The sequence below is a fragment of the Dicentrarchus labrax genome, unplaced genomic scaffold (assembly GCF_905237075.1).
Source record: "Dicentrarchus labrax unplaced genomic scaffold, dlabrax2021, whole genome shotgun sequence".
Classification (NCBI taxonomy): Eukaryota; Metazoa; Chordata; class Actinopteri; family Moronidae; genus Dicentrarchus; species Dicentrarchus labrax.
In genome coordinates this window covers 9,131,121-9,152,098 of record NW_026136701.1, presented here as the reverse complement: position 1 = coordinate 9,152,098, position 20,978 = coordinate 9,131,121, and the positions used below count along the sequence as shown (strand labels likewise).

Here is a 20,978-nt window from a genome sequence, read left to right as displayed (position 1 = left end):
AAGCATCTCAGCTATGAGGCTGCAAGGAGCTCTGGGGTTCTTCAGGGAAATTGTCTTGTATTATACTGTACTCTCTGACCAGATGGGGCCTGGAGGAGGCAGTAAATGCAAAGTGGTGAGCAGTACACACTTCTAGCAGAATCTGATCTGATGCTGCTGCTATAAGGGACAGACTTCTATAATCACATGGGCCGAGGATGATGAGTAAAGACTACAGCCAAGCTGGCTCATTAACTGGGGTCTGCAAAGGAAAATCCCCCAGCTGGTCGGATCAGAACTGTCATGGAAATGACTGCCTACAGAGAAGTCATAGCATTAGAAAACTACAGATTAAATTGGCTGGAAAAATATGCAATGCCACATGTTACATTTACTTTTTGTTCTTTTAAATAAACATTCAAAGAGTCTTTGTTTACAAAAATGTGAAATAAAAAATAATTATTTGTGCATATCGTATTCAATGCCAACCCCAGATTTTTTATGCATTTTGTTCCCTTTAGGAGGTTCATTTAAACTACCAACACATGTTTCCAATGTTCATTCTCTCTGGATCATTTGAAATGGGTTTGATTGATATACCTACAAATCTACTGTGTTATAGTAGTCACACACAAAAAATGATATGACTATTTTTGAATGTGCATTTTTACACTTGGGATTTTACAAATTAAAAGCATCACTCCAAAAAGTCCCTGGCACTCAATGTGATCTCTTGTTTGTGATCAGTCAAAGAGGAAACCCCCACCCAATTTATCTTTCTCCAGTTTCTGAGGTTGCAGAGACACCTTGTGGCAGGACGGGGCAGAATTTGTTCACAGTGTTTGAAGCAGTGGCCTTCAAGTTGCCTACACATACTGTACATTTGTGACATGGAAATGCACAAGTGTTTGAAATAACTGCTGCTGAATTCCTCTGTGGATGAGCAGCAGTGCCTGCAACAAACATAGCGACAGACCCACAGTCGAGCCATCCGGAGCCAGTTATTTGGAGGCACAGTGGAGATTCATTGTGCTGGACCAACTCATTTTAAGCATGACAACATTGTACGAGGAACTCATATTACTAACACAGGTATGACAGGCATTCTGTTCACTTGGGGTAAGAGTTTAAATAAGAGGTAGCCAGCTGCTGTCCCTGGGAGCCCAGACCACTTTGGAAAGCCACTGCTGACAGTTGTAGCCCAAAGTCTGGATTATCATAACAACACATCGACGAGAGGTAGGACTTCACAGATTGTATGTATTACCACTGCTATTTCAACCCAGCACACACTAGTCACACACAAAAGCTACAGCTTATTGTAATTTGGATGTGCAAAGACAAGAGATTATTACAGGCACCACAAAGAAACAGTGAGACTGTGAACACATATAGCAAGTACATGTACCATGTGTCAAAAAGAAAGGATCCATCAAACAATAGAAGGTCAACACACTGCACATAGCTGGAAATACAAAAGATTTTTAATCTCATACATGTGAAATGGATTCATACGGACTCAGACTGAGCTACAATGTGGGCTTTTTAGATTGATCTGCAGTATAAGATAGCTTTGGAAATTGCATTCCTTACAGCCTCTTTTTCATCGATGTCTTAATGAGTCTTAACTGGATAGTAATGATGGGCACGTGCTGTTTCGCCCCTCTGTGTTTGAACAACAAGACCGTGAACAACTACAAAATACTCATAATTAAATTCTGGGTTTTGACATTGTGTGCAATAATGAGAACTGCACATACAGTTTGAAACATGCAGCCTATACGGCCCTGCTCTGTTCAAACTGTGTTTGCACCCCCAGTGTTTACTGCTCTGATAGACTTCTGTGGGGTACTGTGCAGTGGAGCATGTGACTTTTTAAAGGCACCAAACATTACAGGACACCTGACAGGGCAGCAATAATCACTGGAAGGACAAGGCAAAAAATACATCCTGAGACATTCTTTATCAAAGAGCGTGTTGATAGCAGGCCGGGCTTTGAATTCCACTGTGCCGTTAAGCACACAAGGTGAGTAAACACCTACTAAAGCAAAATTTGCTGTATCAAAGCTCAAGAGCCCTCATATGTTGCACACACACCTGTATTACACTTTTATGGTGAACATACAATATGAGCTCAATAAAACCCAAAGGTTACAAATAGTCATATAAGATTATAGATGGATTATGAGACAATGGGCCCCTGGACACAGATATGTAAGAGGCCCCCCACCTCTCCTACATAGGAGAAAGATACCCAGACTGAAAGAATAGCAAAATGACACAAAACGCCTATAAACAACATGGTCGTTTACGTTTCTTTATACTTATTTTTTTTATCTTTTTGCTTCTTTTTTTCGTCTTTTTGCACCTTTGTGTAGTCATTGTGTGTCTCTTTGTAGTTGTTTTGTGTTACTATCTCTTTGTAGTTGTTTTGTGTTGCCGTCTCTTTGTAGTTGTTTTGTATCTCTGCAGTCATTTTGTGTCTCTTTGTGATAGTTTTGTGGACATTTTGTGTCTCTCATTAGTTGTTTTGTTTCATTTCACATTTCTTTGTAGTTGTTTCTTTGTTGTCATTTTATGTCTCTTTGTGGTCGTTTAAAGACTTTTTGTAGTTGTTTTACATTTATTTCAGTGACACACTGCCGAATTCACAGGTGCTGATGTTTGTTGAAAAACTGCAGCTGAGATCCAGTAATTAGTTTACTCCGTAGATGAAAAGATGCTGTCTGCCCAGGGGCGTTCTTACCCCCATGGGCCTCAGGGCCTGCACCCAGAAGGCCCGTTCAGTAATCCATCCTTGTATAAGATAACACCTGTTGTATAGTTATGTGTCTACCACATGCCCATTTGGTTTATCACTCATTCAGTCACGTTTCTGAGTCTCTCAAGATGAGAGAGAGAGGCAGCTGGAAGAAATAAGAACCAAGGACACACCCATAAAGAATATACAGTGAGGTCGACTGGTCCTATCTGCCTCTGGCTCAGGATATGTAGTTCATTAAACTGATAATAGGAGAATCTGAACAGTACGTTCCTGCTGGGGTAAGCAGTTTCACACTATTGCGGGGTGTTGGAGCACCTCCTCTGACACACAGCAACTGTCTCCCTCCACTCCAGCGCTTCATGTGGTGACACTGCAGACTCAGTAGCTTTTTAAATAAGCAGTGATATGAAGGACACAATATATGTGAAATCCATTCTTCAAGTTGGTGACTGTCATTCAGAACCACTTTCACTTCACCCTTTGACTATGACATCATTCCTGATTCAGAAGTGTTTCATTTCAATTATTTCAAATTCCAGAGGTCTTAGAAACTTTACCAGAATGAAAACACTTTTTTATTGTTTTGAATGGATGACATTTCCACAACTGTCAATTCTGATAATTGAGAAAATTGTATTGTTTGAGAGAATTGCATCTGGAATGTGGAAAATATGTATTTTACATTCTGAACATTTTGTTTAAATGTTTTAAATGTGTTTCGTTTATTTGAAGCCAACTTGGAAGGCTCTGTAAGGTCAGGCTCAACAATGTGAGACTGCCTGTCCCATATATCATGGAGGACAGCGTCACTGTCCATTCCTTGTAAGTTAGTAGGTAGGAAGTCACCTACCACTGCAAGTCCAGCCTACATGGAGCAGGAGGCACAGCTACTGACAAATACATTGCTCTCAAAGCCCTTTAAAAGCTTTAGCTTGATAGTAAAGTTGGTATAAGGAGTAAGGGTAGTCTTTCTGAAAGTGTGTGTGTGTGTGTGTGTGTGTGTGTGTGTGTTTCAGTGTTTAGCTGAAATCAATACAGTTATGTGTGGGACTTGAGGCACTCCAGAGGCAATGGTCAGCGAGCTTTTATGGAGGAAGAAAAGTTGTAAGACAGCATAAAATTCATGTAAGTGTGACTCTTTGTTGTGGGTGTGCATGCAAAATTGTGTGGAATGTTTTGAAGAAGGCATAAATCTAGATAACATTTTATGGTTTCCTTCAGATTTCTTCTGTCACACTGGGGTTTTCTCTCAGCAACGTTTGCTCAAAGCAGCTGTGAATGTAATACAATGAGGAAATTACTCATCTAAGAGGAACTTGTTGGCTGGTTTTCTAAATATTCTGCTCCTAGCAGTCTGGCAAGGTTGTTATCCTCCACAAAATGAAAACAGCCTGCTTATTGTGGTTACATGCTAGAGGACTGGATAATAGCTACAGAATGTCTAACAGTATATCCATTCTGTACTCATCATTCATCTGAAGGCAATTAAATAAACAATATGATTTCTTTTATGTTGATTCCTACTTGATTGATTGGTATTTCTTGTTCAGTTTTGACTCATGGTTGAGTTTGACAAGCCAGTGAAATCACTGCTTTATATGAGCAAATGACCTGACATAACTAATAACTTAGCCACGTAAATACATTTGTTTTTGAATAAATGCTGGGCAATCTCAAGAGTGGGTTTGCATCGACCCTCACCTTAAGCCTAACCCTTAGGTGACCCAGAACAAATAACTCATAATGTCTCACTTGCCCATTCATTTGCATCTGAATCAAGGCTAATGTTATTTATGGGACCAAAGCTGCACATAGCCTCCAATGCTGTGTTTTCTGCCAATGGTAGGAGCGGCAGAGAGCGAGAGGAGTTACATGCAAGGTGTTGTTGTTGTGCCAAGAGAGGAACCAATGACTTTGTGTTGACAGCAGAAGTGTTCAGGATACACCAGGTAGGTTTTTAACAAGCGCCTCATCAGCATTAACACCTTTCATCTGTGGCTATCTGTCATCTTGTTTACCTTTTGTAGCGTTTCTTTGTGTTCAAAATGAGATGTTTACCTGGTGGAGTCCACTATATCAGGGGTGCTTCCTGTCCCAGCACTGTATAATGCTCTGATAATCAGGAACTGCTGTTTGCAGGGTTATTGGGAGAGACATATACTTAAAATTTCTTTGGTACAAAACTGGACATATTTACAAAAGTCTTTGACAGCAAATATGCACCAAAGGTACAGTATGATTTGTTGTCTTCCGAATTTGCTTCATAACCAGTTCCTTGGGACTTCTGTTATGTTTATGAGCCTGGTAGTGAAAATGTAATTTAGTGTAACAAAAAAATGTACTCTTGTTAAAGAACATGAAACTGGCTATAATTCACAGGTCTTTTCAGCAATCTTTCCGTTCCACTTCAGCAAGCAAAGGAGGACGTGGATCATCGGGGAAGATGTTCTTTGTGGCAGGGGCCAAAAATACAGCTAGATCGGGAGGAGGAAATGAAAGGAACAGGTTCATACCAATTGAGGCTTAGAACATAGACTTATAATACAAAGGAGAAAATGGGCCATGCATGGCTCTTTCCTGTCATGCACTGATTTTTATGTCTTAATATTTGCAATATGCAATAATGACTCCTCCTCATTTCCCATCAATCAGGTCAATCTACCAGAAGTTCCGTGAGGTAGATTTGTTGGACAAGAAGAAGACAGTGACAGCTCTAAAGCCCGGTGAAGATCGGGCCATTTTCCTGGGCCTTGGAATGATCCTCTCCTCAGTCATGATGTACTTTGTCCTGGGGATCACTATATTACGCTCATATGCAGACAGGTACAGGCCTGTTGTTACCATTGTCATTTTTTCATATAACACCCTATAAAAGGAGTTAACTGACATGTTTTATTCATCAGATGTGCTTGTGCTTGTTCTCTCAACCTGAAAATTGCAAAAATATGAATACTTTATGAAATTATACCCCAAGCAAGTTGATTTATTTTTGCATTAAATTGGATCTTCATTTAAATGTCAACACAGTGTGTGGACAGAGGAGGGTGTGTGTGTTGTACTCAACTCCACGGTCACAGCAGACATGAACTGTTCCTACAACTGTGGGTCAGAGTGCTGGAGAGTCTCCAAATACCCCTGTCTGCAGGTCTACGTGAGCGTCAATAACACAGGCCGTGTCAGCCGTTTATCTCACAATGAGGAGACCCAGGACACCAGCTCTGAAGTGAGTACAGTGCCAGAGGGAAAATACTGAGAATTACTGAACCGTTTCAAATGTTGACAATGGCTGTCAGATGTTGGCCTCATTATAGACTTACTCTGTTCCCAATTCAGATAATGTTAGTCAATAGGATTAGGATTTTTATCCCTGGTCAAGGTGAAAGATGATACATGAAGGGTGATGTATTCAATGCTGGGAAACAACAGAAATGTATCCCCAGTCAACAACACAAAACATATGACCAACTGATAACCTCAGTGTCCTCCAATCCTGTCCTTGCAGTGTTTCTATGTGCCCAGGTGCCAGAAGGACAGCGTGGCCATGCACGTCATGATCATGAACATCTCTGAGCGTCTGAAGGTGAACCAGCAGGTCTCTTGTTACTACGACCCAAGCGAGCAGCAGGAGTCCGTTCTCCTGACTAGGCTGTACGACCACAGCGTTGTCTTCCACTCGCTGCTGTGGCCCTCCTGCATGCTCACAGGGGGGGCCCTCATCATCGTGATGGTGAAACTCACGCAGTACCTCTCCAGGCTGTGTGAGGAGATAGGGAAGATCAAGAGGTGAAATCCACACAGCAGCTGTAAAACCCAAGCATATGGTGGTTCGGTGATGGACATACAGTATGACATGAAAGAGATTGTTTTAACAGAGGCGACCTTGCTGTGACCTCTTGCAAACTTTCCTCTTTGGTTGAGACATTTGGAACAGCTGACTGATTGAGGATGTGACAGTTTATAAAAGTGAACTGAATGTTCACGGGCGGAAACTGTCAGACATGTAACTGGCTGTTAAAACAGGGAAAACTATGTCTGGATTTTGCATGGTGTTAAAGCATTGTAAAATGTTTTACAAGAGTTTGTCACACTTGTAATCTTAAATATAGTGTACTATGAGCATGTGCTTGCTATGTCACATGTGATATACGTGACTATACCAACCTTAATCGACAGGGGAAAACACATCAAAAAATCTCCTCCGTGTTGTTGAAGCATGTTACAATTATGAGAACTTTCGCAAACTTTCTTAGATTTTGATAACCATATGTTATTGTTTTCTGAAACAATAACATGTTCTTATTTGACCTCTGCCATCTTAGTGACCAAATAATGTCATAATAAAATGCCTTTCATGAATGAACATAAGGTATGCCAAACATTACATGATATTCTTTTTGAAAAAACTATTGTATACTGTAAAATGTATCTCACCCAACAGCAATGAACATTTAAAGATCTAGTATTTAAAGGGCTTTGCATATATATATATAGACGTAATAACACAATATGTACTTGCAGATTTAAAGGAGAGACTTGCCCGGGCTTGCCACACAAAGCTTAAAGTAAAAAATAATCCTTCTGATTGCAGATTCCAGGGTCATGAACTTGACACAACAACTACTGTATCCACCACCACGTTATCTCATAAATTAAAACGGATATATAATGCTCCCATTGTAGTGTTTTTGTAATACTCTTTCTGGTCACACACTGTGGCCCTACAGCTAAAACGAATAACCATCTCCTCAGGATATAGAAAGCACACACAGAGAGCACATATCTCTGCCGAGGCTGTACAATCTCCTGAAATTAGTTTGCATATTTTGCATAAAGTTTTATCTGCATTCAATCACACATAGCACTGACTGGCTGATGGTGGCCCTGATTTTTGGAGAATAGCCCTGTCTTAGAATATATGACTTACAATGATGGATGGGCAAACTCTCAAGTTCAGACCATAACCAGTGCGCATTAACATTTATTAGGTTACTAATGAATTCTTCCTCTGCCCTTCGCCTGTAACTCCACCACTGAAACGGTACGTAGTTTTAAAGATATTCAAAAACAAGCAGGGAAACATAATGTCATAGGTGGCAGCAATAAAGCACAATATGCAATGGAATAAATGAATCATACATTATATCAGTACTACTTTTTCTCCCAGGAGGCTTCATCACACACACACACACACACACACGGTGAAATAATTTGCTGTGGGCTCTGCATATGACTCTCTGTAGCAACACAACAACAACTTTGACCACCGTATTTCTCATATGAACAAGCGGTTTCCCCCGAATCCCCCCGGTCCCATCTCATGACAAGCCGCTGCCTCCACCATCTAACTCACTCTGTGTGGGAGGGCGGTCCGTGGTGATGAGCCTGCTAGCAGCCCTCGAGCAGGAGGCTAACTGTGTGGAGCTAGCGTGCTACCAAACTGTGCAGTTTATTTTCGGGACAGCACGATGAAGAACATCATGAAGTATTATAGACTTATTCCACTACAGCATATTGACAACATCACCGGGAGCTAGGGGAGTCTTTTCTTCACTATAGCGGGTCTGTCCCGACCCTCCAGTATCAATGTTTGGATGGACTAGAGCTAGCACCGCTGCCTGAGACTTCCCGAGCAGGCACGAATGGGATTTACTCAGCTAGCCGCTGCTAATGATTGTGCTGACTGACTAGCTTCGAGGCTAACCGGTTGGCGTTAGCTATCTGACACAGGTAGCTTTATATTTGTTTTTCGTGTTTTGTTGTGTGTTCGCCTTTATTGTTGATCAAAACAGCTACCCAGTTACTCACACGACAAACCGCGGGGTCGCATCCCTTTGTTGCACTACCGTCAGACTAACATTAGCTCATGTATCAGTCGAGGTTTTCATATTGTAAATGACATTGATCTGCTTAGTGAACTTGGCTAGCATGGTTAGCTAGCTAGCTAAGAAACAGCACCTAGCGTCAACGTTAACCCACCGAGCAGCTGCACAGAGCGGACTGGTCCAAGTGTAATGACCAGGCTAAATGCTAAACCTAGCAGTGTAAGCCACCCTAAACCAAAGTGTTGGTAATGCTTGTTTGTTTACATCATTTTTGAAGTGCTTTCATTCGAGATCACTGGACAGGAATAACTTCACCGCTGCCCTCTTTGAGTTAGCATGATTTACTTCAACACCAACGTTTTTGCGATATATCTTTCTGTCTCTGATGTGATGACAAGTCATGTCATCGTTAGGTTAGTTGCTTACCTTATAATTATATTAAAAACGCGGTGATATTGAATTACTTCGAGTTACATCGTTGAAGTAAACCAGCTATGTTGTCATAGATGTGTGAACATAATGGCTATGTGCATTATGGTGAGCTTAAAAACAACACAGCAGTATACAGTTGTCTCATAGGTATTCCCCTGTTGTTATTCCCCTCTTATGTATTGAAGTTTTCATAACATTTTGGGGAATTTATGTTAAATTGAGATATGCCCAGTTGTGTGTATTTCTCATTTATATAACCTGTCACTATGCTACTTGAGTAAAATGTTCACCACTTGTGTTTTGCATTATTGTGCATATGTCAGTGCTTCTTATGTTTTCTGGGTTTCTTCTTTCTCACAGTTGGTTGACATCCCTCATCTGATAATTACCAGGCTCTGAAAAGAGCGGATTTGCTGGCACAACCATGCCTCCCAGGCCCTCCTCAGGAGAACTATGGGGGATGCACTTGATGCCCCCCAGCATCCTAGTGGACTGCCTTTTGCCAAATGGCATGATTCTCACATTGGAGTGCCTCAGGGAGGCCACACTGATCACAGTCAAGCATGACCTTTTCAAAGAGGCCAGGAAGTACCCTCTTTACCATCTGCTGCAGGAGGAGAGCTCCTACATCTTTGTCAGTGTCACCCAGGAGGCAGAGCGGGAGGAGTTTTACGATGAGACCAGGAGGTTGTGCGATCTTAGGCTCTTCCAACCCTTCCTCAAAGTCATTGAGCCAGTAGGCAACAGAGAGGAGAAAATTCTCAACAGAGAGATAGGTATGGTTTATGAATTATTATGCAGCTACAAAACAACTTATTGTCCATTACGGTAATGTCCTGTATCTACTGTTGGCCTTGGCAATGTCATTAACCACAATGAGGAGGATTAACATAATACGGTTGGCTTTAACTGGTCACATATATTGTGTTATGTGGTGCCACTGTATAAGGCTATGGCTCACATTTCACATGTCACGAAAAACACAGAAAACAACAACAGATAAAACATTTTGAGGTTAAAGGACACACAACAACATTATTAAGCTCTTGTTTTTTTTCCTTTTTAGGTTTTGCTATTGGAATGCCTATATGTGAGTTTGATTTGGTGAAAGACCCAGAAGTGCAGGACTTCAGAAGGAACATTTTAAATGTTTGCAAAGAGGCAGTGGACCTCAGAGACAGTAACGGACCCCATAGTAGAGCTTTGTACGTATATCCTCCCAATGTAGAATCCTCTGCAGAACTTCCCAGGCACATCTATAACAAGCTAGATAAAGGTAAGACATTTCACTCATGGCAGCAAATGTTGTAATAAAACTGTATTATGCAAACATTCACATTTCTGGTGTGTGCACCTGCTCCAAGTATGAAAAATGTTAGTATATGTCTTCAATTTGATCGTTTATTCTCTTCACCTCAGGTCAAATCATTGTTGTCATATGGGTCATTGTGTCACCCAGCAATGACAAGCAGAAGTATACCCTGAAGATCAACCATGACTATGTGCCAGAGCAGGTGATTGCCGAAGCCATCCGTAAGAAGACGCGTAGCATGCTGCTCTCCCAGGAGCAGTTAAAGATGTGTGTGCAGGAATATCAGGGAAAGTACATCCTCAAAGTATGCGGCTGTGACGAGTACTTACTGGAGAAATACCCTCTGAGCCAGTACAAGGTAATCTAATTTAATCTTAGGATAGCTGCATCGGATGCTCTTGCGCTTAGAGGGGAAGAGATCCACTTCACATCAAATTATCATCTAACACAAATGTGCTTGGCATTCATAACATGAAATGAAATTTATGAGAAAATGTGCTGCCTGTAAAATGTGCTGATTCGAGAATAGACTATACATCATGGTGTATAAGTACAACGCACAGAATGCTTCAGTTGTAAATGTAAAATCCAATAATTTACATGTTGACAACCTGAAATTCTATGAATGGCTTCAAAATGTCAAGCGGCATGAATAGCTTCAAAATGTCACTTTGTTTGTCCTCGACAGTACGTGCGCAGCTGTATCATGTTGGGACGGATGCCCAACTTGATGCTAATGGCAAAAGACAGCCTGTATTCCCAGCTGCCCATAGACAACTTCACCATGCCGTCATATGCAAGGCGAATATCCACAGCAACGCCCTACATGAATGGGGAAACAGCCACCAAGTCTCTATGGACTATCAATGGAACACTGAGGATCAGGATACTGTGCGCTACTTACGTCAATGTCAACATCAGGGACATTGACAAGGTACACATGCAATACATCGGTGTGATGCTGTGACTGCTTCGTCTTGTTTTATTTAAAGAGTCTTTGTTCTGCTTAGACTGTAATCTCACTTCTCCTGTACCTTGGAGGTTATTAAAATGTGGTGCACCGTGTCCTTCCCTTCATCCAGTCAGAAAGGAAATATATATTTATCACTAGATGGATTACTATATGCATTTTTTGTTTTTGTGGCTGCTCTAGATCTATGTCAGGACTGGGATATACCATGGTGGAGAGCAGTTGTGTGACAATGTCAACACCCAGCGTGTGCCCTGTTCAAACCCCAGGTAGTACACGATGAAGAATAGCATGCCATGCTCTGGGATTTCACTCAGCTTTGTGACAGTACTGCAATTGATTATGTTAATGGTCCTGTCCCTGTTTATTCCAGGTGGAATGAGTGGCTGAACTACGACATGTACATTCCAGATATCCCCCGTGCTGCCCGTCTCTGCCTCTCCATCTGTTCTGTGAAAGGGAGGAAGGGCGCCAAAGAGGTTAGCAGTGAAATGCCACATTAAAGTTATAATTAAGATGTTAGTCCTGGTTGATTTGATGACATCCATGGTTACTGGTAGTAAGAGCAGCTACTTTGTCAGAAATACAATATATCCAAAGAGTAACTAGTGTATCGAGCCAAACAATCTAGCATTATTGTAATGAAGAAGGCAATCATTAACTGGTCTTTCTATCATGCTCTGAGTAACTATAATGAAAATCTATTAATTTTATGGTGCGCATGGTGAAAGGAGTTTTAAAGTAGTTGGTTACTTAGCTGAGGAGTTGGAGGTCTCTGCATCTGCAACTCTTTATCTAACAGCTCATTGTGGCTACTCCTCCTTGTTTCATTACTCTCTGGTGTAGATCAAACTGACTGACTTCGTCGTCTTAAAGTGCCAAAAATGGCCGTGTCGTGTTTTGTGGACATATTTTCAACAACAAACAATTACAGTCACCAACAATCCCAGTGACAAATACATTACGTTTCTTTTGTCTGCTTCACAATAAAAGCAAGTCAGACTTTCACCAATTTGACACTTTTAATGTGAAGCAGCAGCTGTAGTAAAGCCCTGACACGGCTGTGGTAGATAGAACAGTGAACAGTGAGACTGATATCAAAACACTAACGCTGGATTACATACATGCCTTGTTTTCTTGCGATTGCATTGGAATGACCACTAACAATAATTCTATAGAGAGGAATTTTACAGAATGTAAATACATTAAATGGATATTGCTAAAACAAATGCTGACATTAAATAAAATCACGAATGGGGTTTGATTTTATTAAAAGCTTAAGGATTATAACATAAAACGTTATGCTGAAATTCTTATTTGTTTTTCCTTCTTATTCAAATGTAGTTATTTGATTTTTGTTTGGATCAAAGCCGCTAACAAAGTCAGTTAGTGATAGGCATAAAGGGAAATAAACAACTTTCATGTTTTCTGCACTGCACCTGTCTGTTTCATAGCCCCGAGCGGTTGCCTCTCTCATGATTTTCATATGCATCATCTTCCTGGTATTTTCCTGTAGGAGCACTGTCCCCTCGCCTGGGGCAACATCAACCTGTTTGACTACACCCACACACTAGTAGCAGGGAAGATGGCTCTCAACTTATGGCCTGTCCCACATGGCCTGGAAGACCTGCTCAATCCTATCGGTGTAACCGGTTCCAACCCCAACAAGGTAAAAAGCAAATGTCAACATTATTAACATAGTGCTCACTCATGTAAATGTATGTAAATAGTGGTTTGAGGGAGAGATTAAAATGAAAACAGACATGTTTGTCTTTAGGTGCGTTTTATGTTAGTGAACTAGCAAATGTGTTTCTGCAAACAAAATAGAAAACGATATAAATCAAAAATATTCTAATAGAATACAAAGGTTGTTGAAGCAGATTTCTTTCAGTTACATAGACCAGAATGGGCCTCCTTGAAACGCTAAGAAGATAGAATAACACGGCACAAAACATAATCTTTTTTCCAAACATTTTAAGCTTTTCAGAATTATGCTTGTGTCTGCGACTGACCTCTAAGCCTCCTGACCCAGTTTTAATCGTGCTGGTGAGAACCTGTAGAGTTTCAGAGCTGGATTTAAGCCGCCTCGATTTAATCAACCAAGACGCTTATCCCACTTAATTAATTACTCATTGACACAGGCACCTTTCTTTGATTACAGTAATCACCTTGAATGACCTTTCCCTTTCTAAACAATGCAGGAAACCCCATGTCTGGAGCTGGAGTTTGATCATTTCAGTTGCCCTGTCAAGTACCCTGATATGACCATCATTGAAGACCATGCAAACTGGAATATATCCAGAGAGCTCGGCTTTAATTACTGCCACACCGGTTTGGTAAGATAGCAAGGTTTTTAATTTTCCTGTGTTTTGTTGTGCTTACAAGTTTCACCATGAGATCATACTTTCGTTCTGAGTAGCTCTCACGTTGTAGTTTAGTCACACCTCAGACTTAATATTTTAATAACTCAACTTAATATCACTTTTTCATTTACATATTGAGCTCCCTGTAGACCCCATGCTGTGCTGACTTAAGTTTATGTGTTATCTCGGTATCACAGAGTAACAGACTGGCGCGTGACAACCCCCTGACTGACACTGACAATGAGCAGCTACGCCAGGTTTGTAACAGAGACCCGCTGTCTGAAATCACTGAGCAGGAGAAAGACTTCGTATGGAGGCACAGGTAATGTGTGTGTGGCTGTACACCATTATATGGGGGTATGGGGTAGATTACTTTTGCACAGAAGTCATTGTTTTCTCATGTGGGGCTGATGTAGATGTCATAAAAGTAATTAATAATGAATGTGATTCATTTATTAATGATAATAATTTATTCTCTCACCAAATTATTTTAGACAAGCCTGTGTTAATATGCCAGAGATCCTTCCCAAGATCCTCTTGGCTGTGAAATGGAACTCCAGAGATGAGATTGCACAGGTGAGCTCAGGTTTCTACTGCTGATACGCCTTTATTTAGTTGTGTAGTTCACACAGATATTGCACCCTAACACACTGTCTCATGCATTGTAGGGTCATTAAAATTGCAAGAATACTATAAACAATATATATGTAGTGTATGTTTCTTTTTTTTCATTTCAGATGTATTGCCTTCTGAAGGACTGGCCTGCTATCAAGCCAGAACAAGCCATGGAGTTGCTGGACTGCAACTTCCCCGATCCCATGATCAGAGAGTTTGCTGTAAAGTGCCTTGAGAAATACCTAACAGATGACAAACTCTCGCAGTATCTCATTCAACTGGTTCAGGTGCATTGCTTCGTCCTCCGGCTTTAAATACAATTAATATTGTTCATCTGATTATAAGTTGGATGTTTCAGATAGATATATTGTAGTAGGATTATTAGGCAAATTATAACATTTTAACGGTATTTTCTATATTCTCTGTGGTTGTGCCCAGGTTCTAAAGTATGAACAGTACCTTGATAACCCACTTGCACGTTTCCTGCTGAAAAAAGCATTAACCAATCAGAGGATAGGACATTTCTTCTTCTGGCATTTAAAGTGAGTTGACTTTGGAGCTGTTTTTTTGTATGAAGACTGGACACATTTTCCATTAGGACACAAACAAACCCTCAAGGTTTTCTTTTTTCTTACCTACATGTGTACAGGTCAGAGATGCACAACAAGACAGTGAGCCAGCGTTTTGGGCTGCTGCTGGAGTCGTACTGCCGAGCATGTGGCATGTATCTGAAGCACCTGAGCAGACAGGTGGAGGCCATGGAGAAACTCATCAATCTCACCGACCTTCTCAAACAAGAGAAAAAAGATGAGGCACAGAAGGTAATCTGACAGCCAACAGCTGTTAATTCTGATCCACTGAATTGTTGAGTTTAATCTTGACAACATCTGGACCAATCTGGCCACAGCTGCCACAATATAGTGGAGTTTGAAAAGTGGGTTTTTCATTTGGCTTTCAGCTAAAATATAAGCACATATAGACATATATAAGTTATGTCCACAAACTGATTGATCCTTACAGCACTAACGTTAACACTCCTATTTGTAGTAATCCAAAAAGTGATATTTCATCAACTGCCTCTAACTTACTCACAAGTAACATTATGTTAAAGCACATTATGGCCACTGGCTAATGGGCTAGTCCTACTGGTGATGGTGTCTAATAAATGACATTGGTTAGCCAGCTAACTAGTAAATTGACTTAATATCTAAGTAAAGCATTATCAAATCATTGCCGTTACCCATTGAAGCAGCATTACCTCATTATGAAGGGTAAATAAGTCGACTATACTTCCTGTACATTTCTCAGGCTCAATGACTTGACAGTCATCTAAATCTAGTTTTTTTACTAACTGACTAAGTGCTTTTCTCCTTTAAGGTGCAAATGAAGTTTCTAGTGGAGCAGATGAGAAGGCCTGATTACATGGACGCCCTGCAGAGCTTCACCTCCCCACTGAATCCAGCACATCAGCTGGGAAACCTCCGGTACATCAGCACTCCCGTATCTAACTCCCTTCTCTGAAATGGCTGGCATTTACCGTTTATTTCCTCTGCAGGTGTTGCTTTTGCCTTTCCTGCTTTAAGATGAAATGAGGTGTATTAAAATGGCAGTGTTTTGTGTGTAGATAAAGTACATCTAGACATAATGTACATAATGTAATTCCAGTCCACATGACTCGGTTGAGGTGAAATAATGTATATATTGTTTTGAGTCAGGACTCTGAAGCACTGGCCATTTACTGGGAACTTGGTGTCCTATCGTTTTCTTCCCTCTAAACATATCCCTGTCTCTGTTTCAGCCTGGAGGAATGCAGGATGATGTCATCAGCCAAGCGACCTCTATGGCTTAACTGGGAAAACCCAGATATGATGTCAGAGCTGCTCTTTCAGAACAACGAAATCATCTTCAAAAATGGAGATGGTGAGTTTGTCTCTGTCCTTTCCCCCTCTTTCTTTCCGCCTGTATCTCTCTTTGTCCACACACGCGCACACACACACACACACACACACACACACACACACACACACACACACACACACACACACACAGACTTGAAAATGCTCTTGATGAGCATTTCATTCTAAGCCTGTAGGGCATATCATGGCACACAAACACAACCTCATCTATGCTCGTTACACAGATTTCAGTAAGAACAAGTCACGTTATTTGAATCACACTTTACCGCAGCTGCTTGTGCACTTGCCTGTAACATCTGCGACCAAACTGACTTTGACAGCTCTGCTCCATAATGCATCATGGAGTTGATCAAAGAGCAGCTAAGCAGCTAATAATCACCTTACTGTCATCCACCTCCTTGTCTCTCTCTGCCTCCGCAGATCTGAGGCAGGACATGCTGACGCTGCAGATCATTAGGATAATGGAGAACATCTGGCAGAACCAAGGCCTTGATCTCAGGTAGGCTCCTCACTTCACCATGACAGTGATGATGCAGGTGCACATTAACAGGCACTGGATGCTTTCATGTTCTGCACTCCATACCTGAATGCAGATTAGTGGCAACCCCTGCCAGCCACCTCTAGTCATTTAATATGAAGTCCATCACTACTGTCCTAATTACTTCTGCCTCTCGTATGTTTCTTGCCCTTCCTCTCCCAGGATGCTGCCGTATGGTTGTCTGTCAATCGGTGACTGTGTGGGTTTGATTGAAGTGGTGAGGAACTCTCACACCATCATGCAGATCCAGTGTAAAGGAGGCCTAAAGGGGGCACTGCAGTTCAACAGCCACACACTGCATCAGTGGCTCAAGGATAAGAACAAGGGAGAGATGTGAGTAGCAAAAACTGTGATTTATACAGCTTTTCTAGTCTTCTGTGAGGCGTAGAGGTATTGGTAGTGAAAATATAAAGACTGATATGAAGACTCACATTTAAGCATATTTTTCTTCCTTTTTATAGTAATGGTTGCATACTGAATCACTGAATCCTCTCTGAGAATAAAATATTTATTTGTTTGATTTCTTAGGTATGACCAGGCCATAGATTTGTTCACACGGTCGTGTGCGGGCTACTGTGTAGCCACATTTATCCTGGGCATAGGGGATAGACACAATAGCAACATTATGGTCAAAGATGATGGACAGGTAAAGATTCCATTTTGACATAATTTATATTTTACATATGCATACTTTCTGAAATCATTGTTTAATGACTTACTTTGCTTATGTATTCACAGCTGTTCCACATAGACTTTGGCCATTTCCTCGACCACAAAAAGAAGAAGTTTGGGTACAAGAGAGAACGTGTGCCCTTTGTGCTCACACAGGACTTCCTGATTGTTATTAGCAAAGGAACTCAAGAGTGCACCAAAACAAGGGAGTTTGAAAGGTACACCAGCAATACACATGATCTGGTTAGCTTGGGATGAAAGAAAAGAGTTATAAAACATACCAAAGCCAAATTAAAATGGAAAATAGCTATTTCTGTGGCATTATGAGATGGAGATTTTAAATATGTGGTTGGCTTGTAGAATATTCACTTTAATTCCATGCAAGTATCCCCTTTTGTAATTTTTTAGGGCTGCACAACGAATAGATATATTATCAAAATCACAAAAGAAGCTGCATGAAAACAGCATTATAATGCAGTACTGCAGTAAAAATGCCCTGGCCTACAAATCTTGTTCTCCAGATGTAATAAAACGTGTGTTTGGTACAGACCTCAAAAGATGTCACATCATGTTCTATGAAAATTTAGTTTGTGATCATTCCCACTATTTGTTAATCGTATCGCAATATGATGTTTTTACCATATCATGCAGCCCTAGTAATTTTTTCCTTCTCCCCCCTTTAGGTTCCAGGAGATGTGTTACAAGGCGTACCTGGCAATCCGGCAGCATGCCAACCTCTTCATCAACCTCTTCTCCATGATGCTGGGCTCAGGGATGCCCGAGCTGCAGTCATTCGACGACATTGCTTACATCAGAAAGACCCTGGCCTTGGACAAGTCGGAGCAGGAGGCCCTGGACTACTTCATGAAGCAGATGAACGACGCTCACCACGGCGGCTGGACTACCAAAATGGATTGGATCTTCCACACGATCCGCCAGCATGCCATGAACTGAGAACTGACAACTAAAACAAGAGGAGTAAAGGACTGTGGCAACAACAGCACCCTAAGAACCAAAACAGTAGTGAGAAGCAAGCGAGGTATTTTCCCAAACACTCTAAGACCTGGTTAAAACTTCTGCCAGCACGTGACTCTGAAACATTATCTGCCAGCGCACCACTAAATAAGGGTGCTCAGAAGGGCCCGTTTCAGGGACATAATGCCTAAATTCTCTGTTTCTACAGGTTTCTGAATTTCTCCTCCCTGCAGTATGGACTTAAGAAGGCAGGGTAGAATTATATTTCATCAGTCTTCATAGGAACTAAATAAGTTTAATGGACCTCAACTATGTTAGCCTTCTTCACGTGAACAAATTATGGACACATTTTCTTATTTTTTTTGTATTCCTTTCAGTACGTCTACATCCATCAGCATTAAGAAAGGAACACCATGAAGTGGTATACCATGAGCACAGCTTACTTTTTTTTTCTAATGATGAACTGACAGAACATAATTCAATTATTTCTACAACCTATTTTGAACTGATGAAGACGGGGGAGATAACTGCGCATGCAGCCACCGACAATGAGAAGCCTGGCGGTGTGCGCACAAAATCATAATTCCCCCTTACAGTCATGAAAAAACAATCAACACTCATACTAGAGGACTGACAGAGAACGTGTTGTCAAACACATACCTAGCATTTAATTCTTTTGGAGCAACTGAAATAATGACTTATTTGTAGCTGACAGATAACGTGTCCTTTCTTTAGAGGTCACGCCAGATAACTGACTTTTGTACAGCAGTATATCCATAGACTTGTATGCATTCGGTGCACATATTCCTTTTTGAGTCTATCTTCTACTGAGCCAAAGTACTAGATGTGTAACCCCATTACTCAGCAGTCTTATTGTTAAAAAAAAAAAAAGTCACTACTATTCCAAGTCACGTGTGTACTCATAGCACTGATCTCTGCAGTATTTTGTTTTTTTGTTGTTTTGTTTTGTCTTATCAGTATTATTCTGTCAGATGTTGAGGCACAAATGTCCGTTGTCCACCCCATGCAGTTGACTGGCGAAGTCTTCTGATGGTCAGCTGTAGAATATCAATTGGTCTTTTGTTATTCAGCTGATAAAGGCAAGAAATGCAGGGGAAAAGGATGTGCAGTGTTCCTTTTGTGTGCTGTGCTGTTACACTATGCAAGTTGTGATCCTAATATGTACTGTATACTACAAAAAAACAAAACAGTTGATGTCAGAGTAAGGCAGAGAGAGAAATGCATCTCCCCCGACAGGCTCACACAGAGCAGTGTGTCAGTGGACTTTGTACAGACAGTACATGGAAGAAAAAAAGTGCTGCACTGTAACAGAATAGTCTTTTTCTTCCCAACAAAAAGAACTGAGAAACGCCTTTGGACCCTGCCTTTTGCTTCTCCTTACCAGGTTTATTTGAGCTTCAATCCAAGCCATCTGTAAAATGTTAGGAGTCTTCTTGTTCTCGATCACACGTACAACAGATCATTTTAGACGCCCTCTCCTCACATTTGCCATATGGTCCCAGATCGTGACATCCAGGTAAAGAAAAGTAACCGAAGTGAATTTTTTTTTTTTTAAACCTTTAAAGTGTCTTCTTCCCTCCTCTTTCCTATTATTGTCACCCTTATCTGTGGAAGAATAGTCTTGGCAGGAGGTCAGCAGATGTTCTAGCTTTACCAAATGATACACAACGGGGCGGTTTCCTGGACACTCAAGTCTTTCTGAAAGTCCAATTTTTGTTTTCTGTAAATGAGTAAGGACTTAAAAAATGCTCAGGAAACCGATCCTACTGAGATGCTTCTGTACAGGCTACAGAGCGGTGGGCCGGACCCAAATTGAAAGAACTAAACCCTATTTACTTTATGGAAGAACTATCTAAGTGATGCTATTTCCCTTTGTACTTGTTCTGGTTGTTTTCTGTTTCTCACACTGCATTATGCATGAGGTCTTTGAATATCTACTTTTTTTTTTGTTTGACCTGATGTTGTTTACTTGAATTTCATGTATAGAAATGACCTTGTTACTTGTGTGAGGTACAACAAAGTCACAATGAAGGTAACAGATACTGATAACTGCTACTACATGTGCAAATGCTTTCCTTGAATAACTACAGAGGTAATATATTTTTGTATTTTTAAACATAAGCAAACACATATATGTAACTGCTAACCAAAAAAAAAAAAAAGGAGGAATCATGTATAACATGCACCATCCTCATACAAAACCCAGTAGACAGCTTCTAGTTGTTGAAACGATATGAAATGACAAAGCAGAGGAGAATTGTTGAATGAAGGACAAGGACTTCTGCTTTTGTCAGAGTACGGTCTTTAGTTAAGTGAGGATATCTTGCCCTGTGTGGAAGTCTGTAAGCACAATAAGGTGGGAGAAGCTAAGCTGCATGTTTTAAAAAGAACCAGACTCATATGTTAGTTATCTATTCTTTTGTATGTGTGTGTGTATATATATGTATGTGTGTATATATATATATATATATGTATATACACATACATCTCATAAAACCTCTTCAAATACTTGTTTTAGTCATCCTCATATGACCATGTCTGATAAGAAACTGTATGCATTCATTTATTGTACTGTTGAATAAAAACATTTCTCCCTACA

General features: G+C 40.7%; 2 protein-coding genes across 9 annotated transcripts; both read left to right on the top strand.

The window, feature by feature from the left end:
• The first annotated feature begins 1,082 nt into the window (after nt 1–1,082).
• On the top strand, nt 1,083–7,411 carry kcnmb2 (potassium large conductance calcium-activated channel, subfamily M, beta member 2). 8 transcript variants are annotated; one of them, XM_051397190.1, is made up of 7 exons: nt 1,083–1,218; nt 3,760–3,868; nt 4,590–4,692; nt 5,155–5,248; nt 5,396–5,566; nt 5,771–5,966; nt 6,246–7,411. In XM_051397190.1, exons 4-7 carry the CDS (start codon nt 5,187–5,189, stop codon nt 6,528–6,530), a joined length of 714 nt encoding a protein of 237 aa, XP_051253150.1. In that variant the 5' UTR covers nt 1,083–1,218; nt 3,760–3,868; nt 4,590–4,692; nt 5,155–5,186; the 3' UTR covers nt 6,531–7,411. The 8 variants fall into 8 exon arrangements, with proteins under 8 accessions (XP_051253150.1, XP_051253159.1, XP_051253110.1 ...); XM_051397150.1 differs by having other exon boundaries at nt 1,086–1,218; nt 5,123–5,248; XM_051397169.1 differs by lacking the exon at nt 1,083–1,218 and adding an exon at nt 1,959–2,005 and having other exon boundaries at nt 5,123–5,248.
• A 686-nt stretch (nt 7,412–8,097) lies between these two features.
• On the top strand, nt 8,098–20,976 carry LOC127361924 (phosphatidylinositol 4,5-bisphosphate 3-kinase catalytic subunit alpha isoform). Its single transcript, XM_051397094.1, has 21 exons — nt 8,098–8,470; nt 9,358–9,773; nt 10,064–10,273; nt 10,417–10,667; nt 10,998–11,243; nt 11,463–11,548; nt 11,653–11,758; nt 12,796–12,948; nt 13,481–13,615; nt 13,840–13,964; nt 14,137–14,218; nt 14,380–14,544; nt 14,696–14,799; nt 14,907–15,078; nt 15,635–15,741; nt 16,056–16,177; nt 16,594–16,672; nt 16,874–17,044; nt 17,240–17,357; nt 17,450–17,601; nt 18,067–20,976. Exons 2-21 carry the CDS (start codon nt 9,422–9,424, stop codon nt 18,335–18,337), a joined length of 3,207 nt encoding a protein of 1,068 aa, XP_051253054.1. The 5' UTR covers nt 8,098–8,470; nt 9,358–9,421; the 3' UTR covers nt 18,338–20,976.
• Nucleotides 20,977–20,978: the final 2 nt, after the last annotated feature.

What these genes read in the sequence shown, in the direction of transcription:
- kcnmb2 (XM_051397141.1), top strand. Translation starts at nt 5,100, where the DNA reads ATGAAACTGGCTATAATTCACAGGTCTTTTCAGCAATCTTTCCGTTCC. An exon ending in GGAGGAAATGAAAGGAACAG is followed by an intron (nt 5,249 to 5,395) that starts GTTCATACCAAT and finishes CCCATCAATCAG; the next exon opens with GTCAATCTACCAGAAGTTCC. An exon ending in CCCAGGACACCAGCTCTGAA is followed by an intron (nt 5,967 to 6,245) that starts GTGAGTACAGTG and finishes CTGTCCTTGCAG; the next exon opens with TGTTTCTATGTGCCCAGGTG.
- LOC127361924 (XM_051397094.1), top strand. Translation starts at nt 9,422, where the DNA reads ATGCCTCCCAGGCCCTCCTCAGGAGAACTATGGGGGATGCACTTGATG. An exon ending in CTATAACAAGCTAGATAAAG is followed by an intron (nt 10,274 to 10,416) that starts GTAAGACATTTC and finishes TCTTCACCTCAG; the next exon opens with GTCAAATCATTGTTGTCATA. An exon ending in GGAGGAAGGGCGCCAAAGAG is followed by an intron (nt 11,759 to 12,795) that starts GTTAGCAGTGAA and finishes ATTTTCCTGTAG; the next exon opens with GAGCACTGTCCCCTCGCCTG.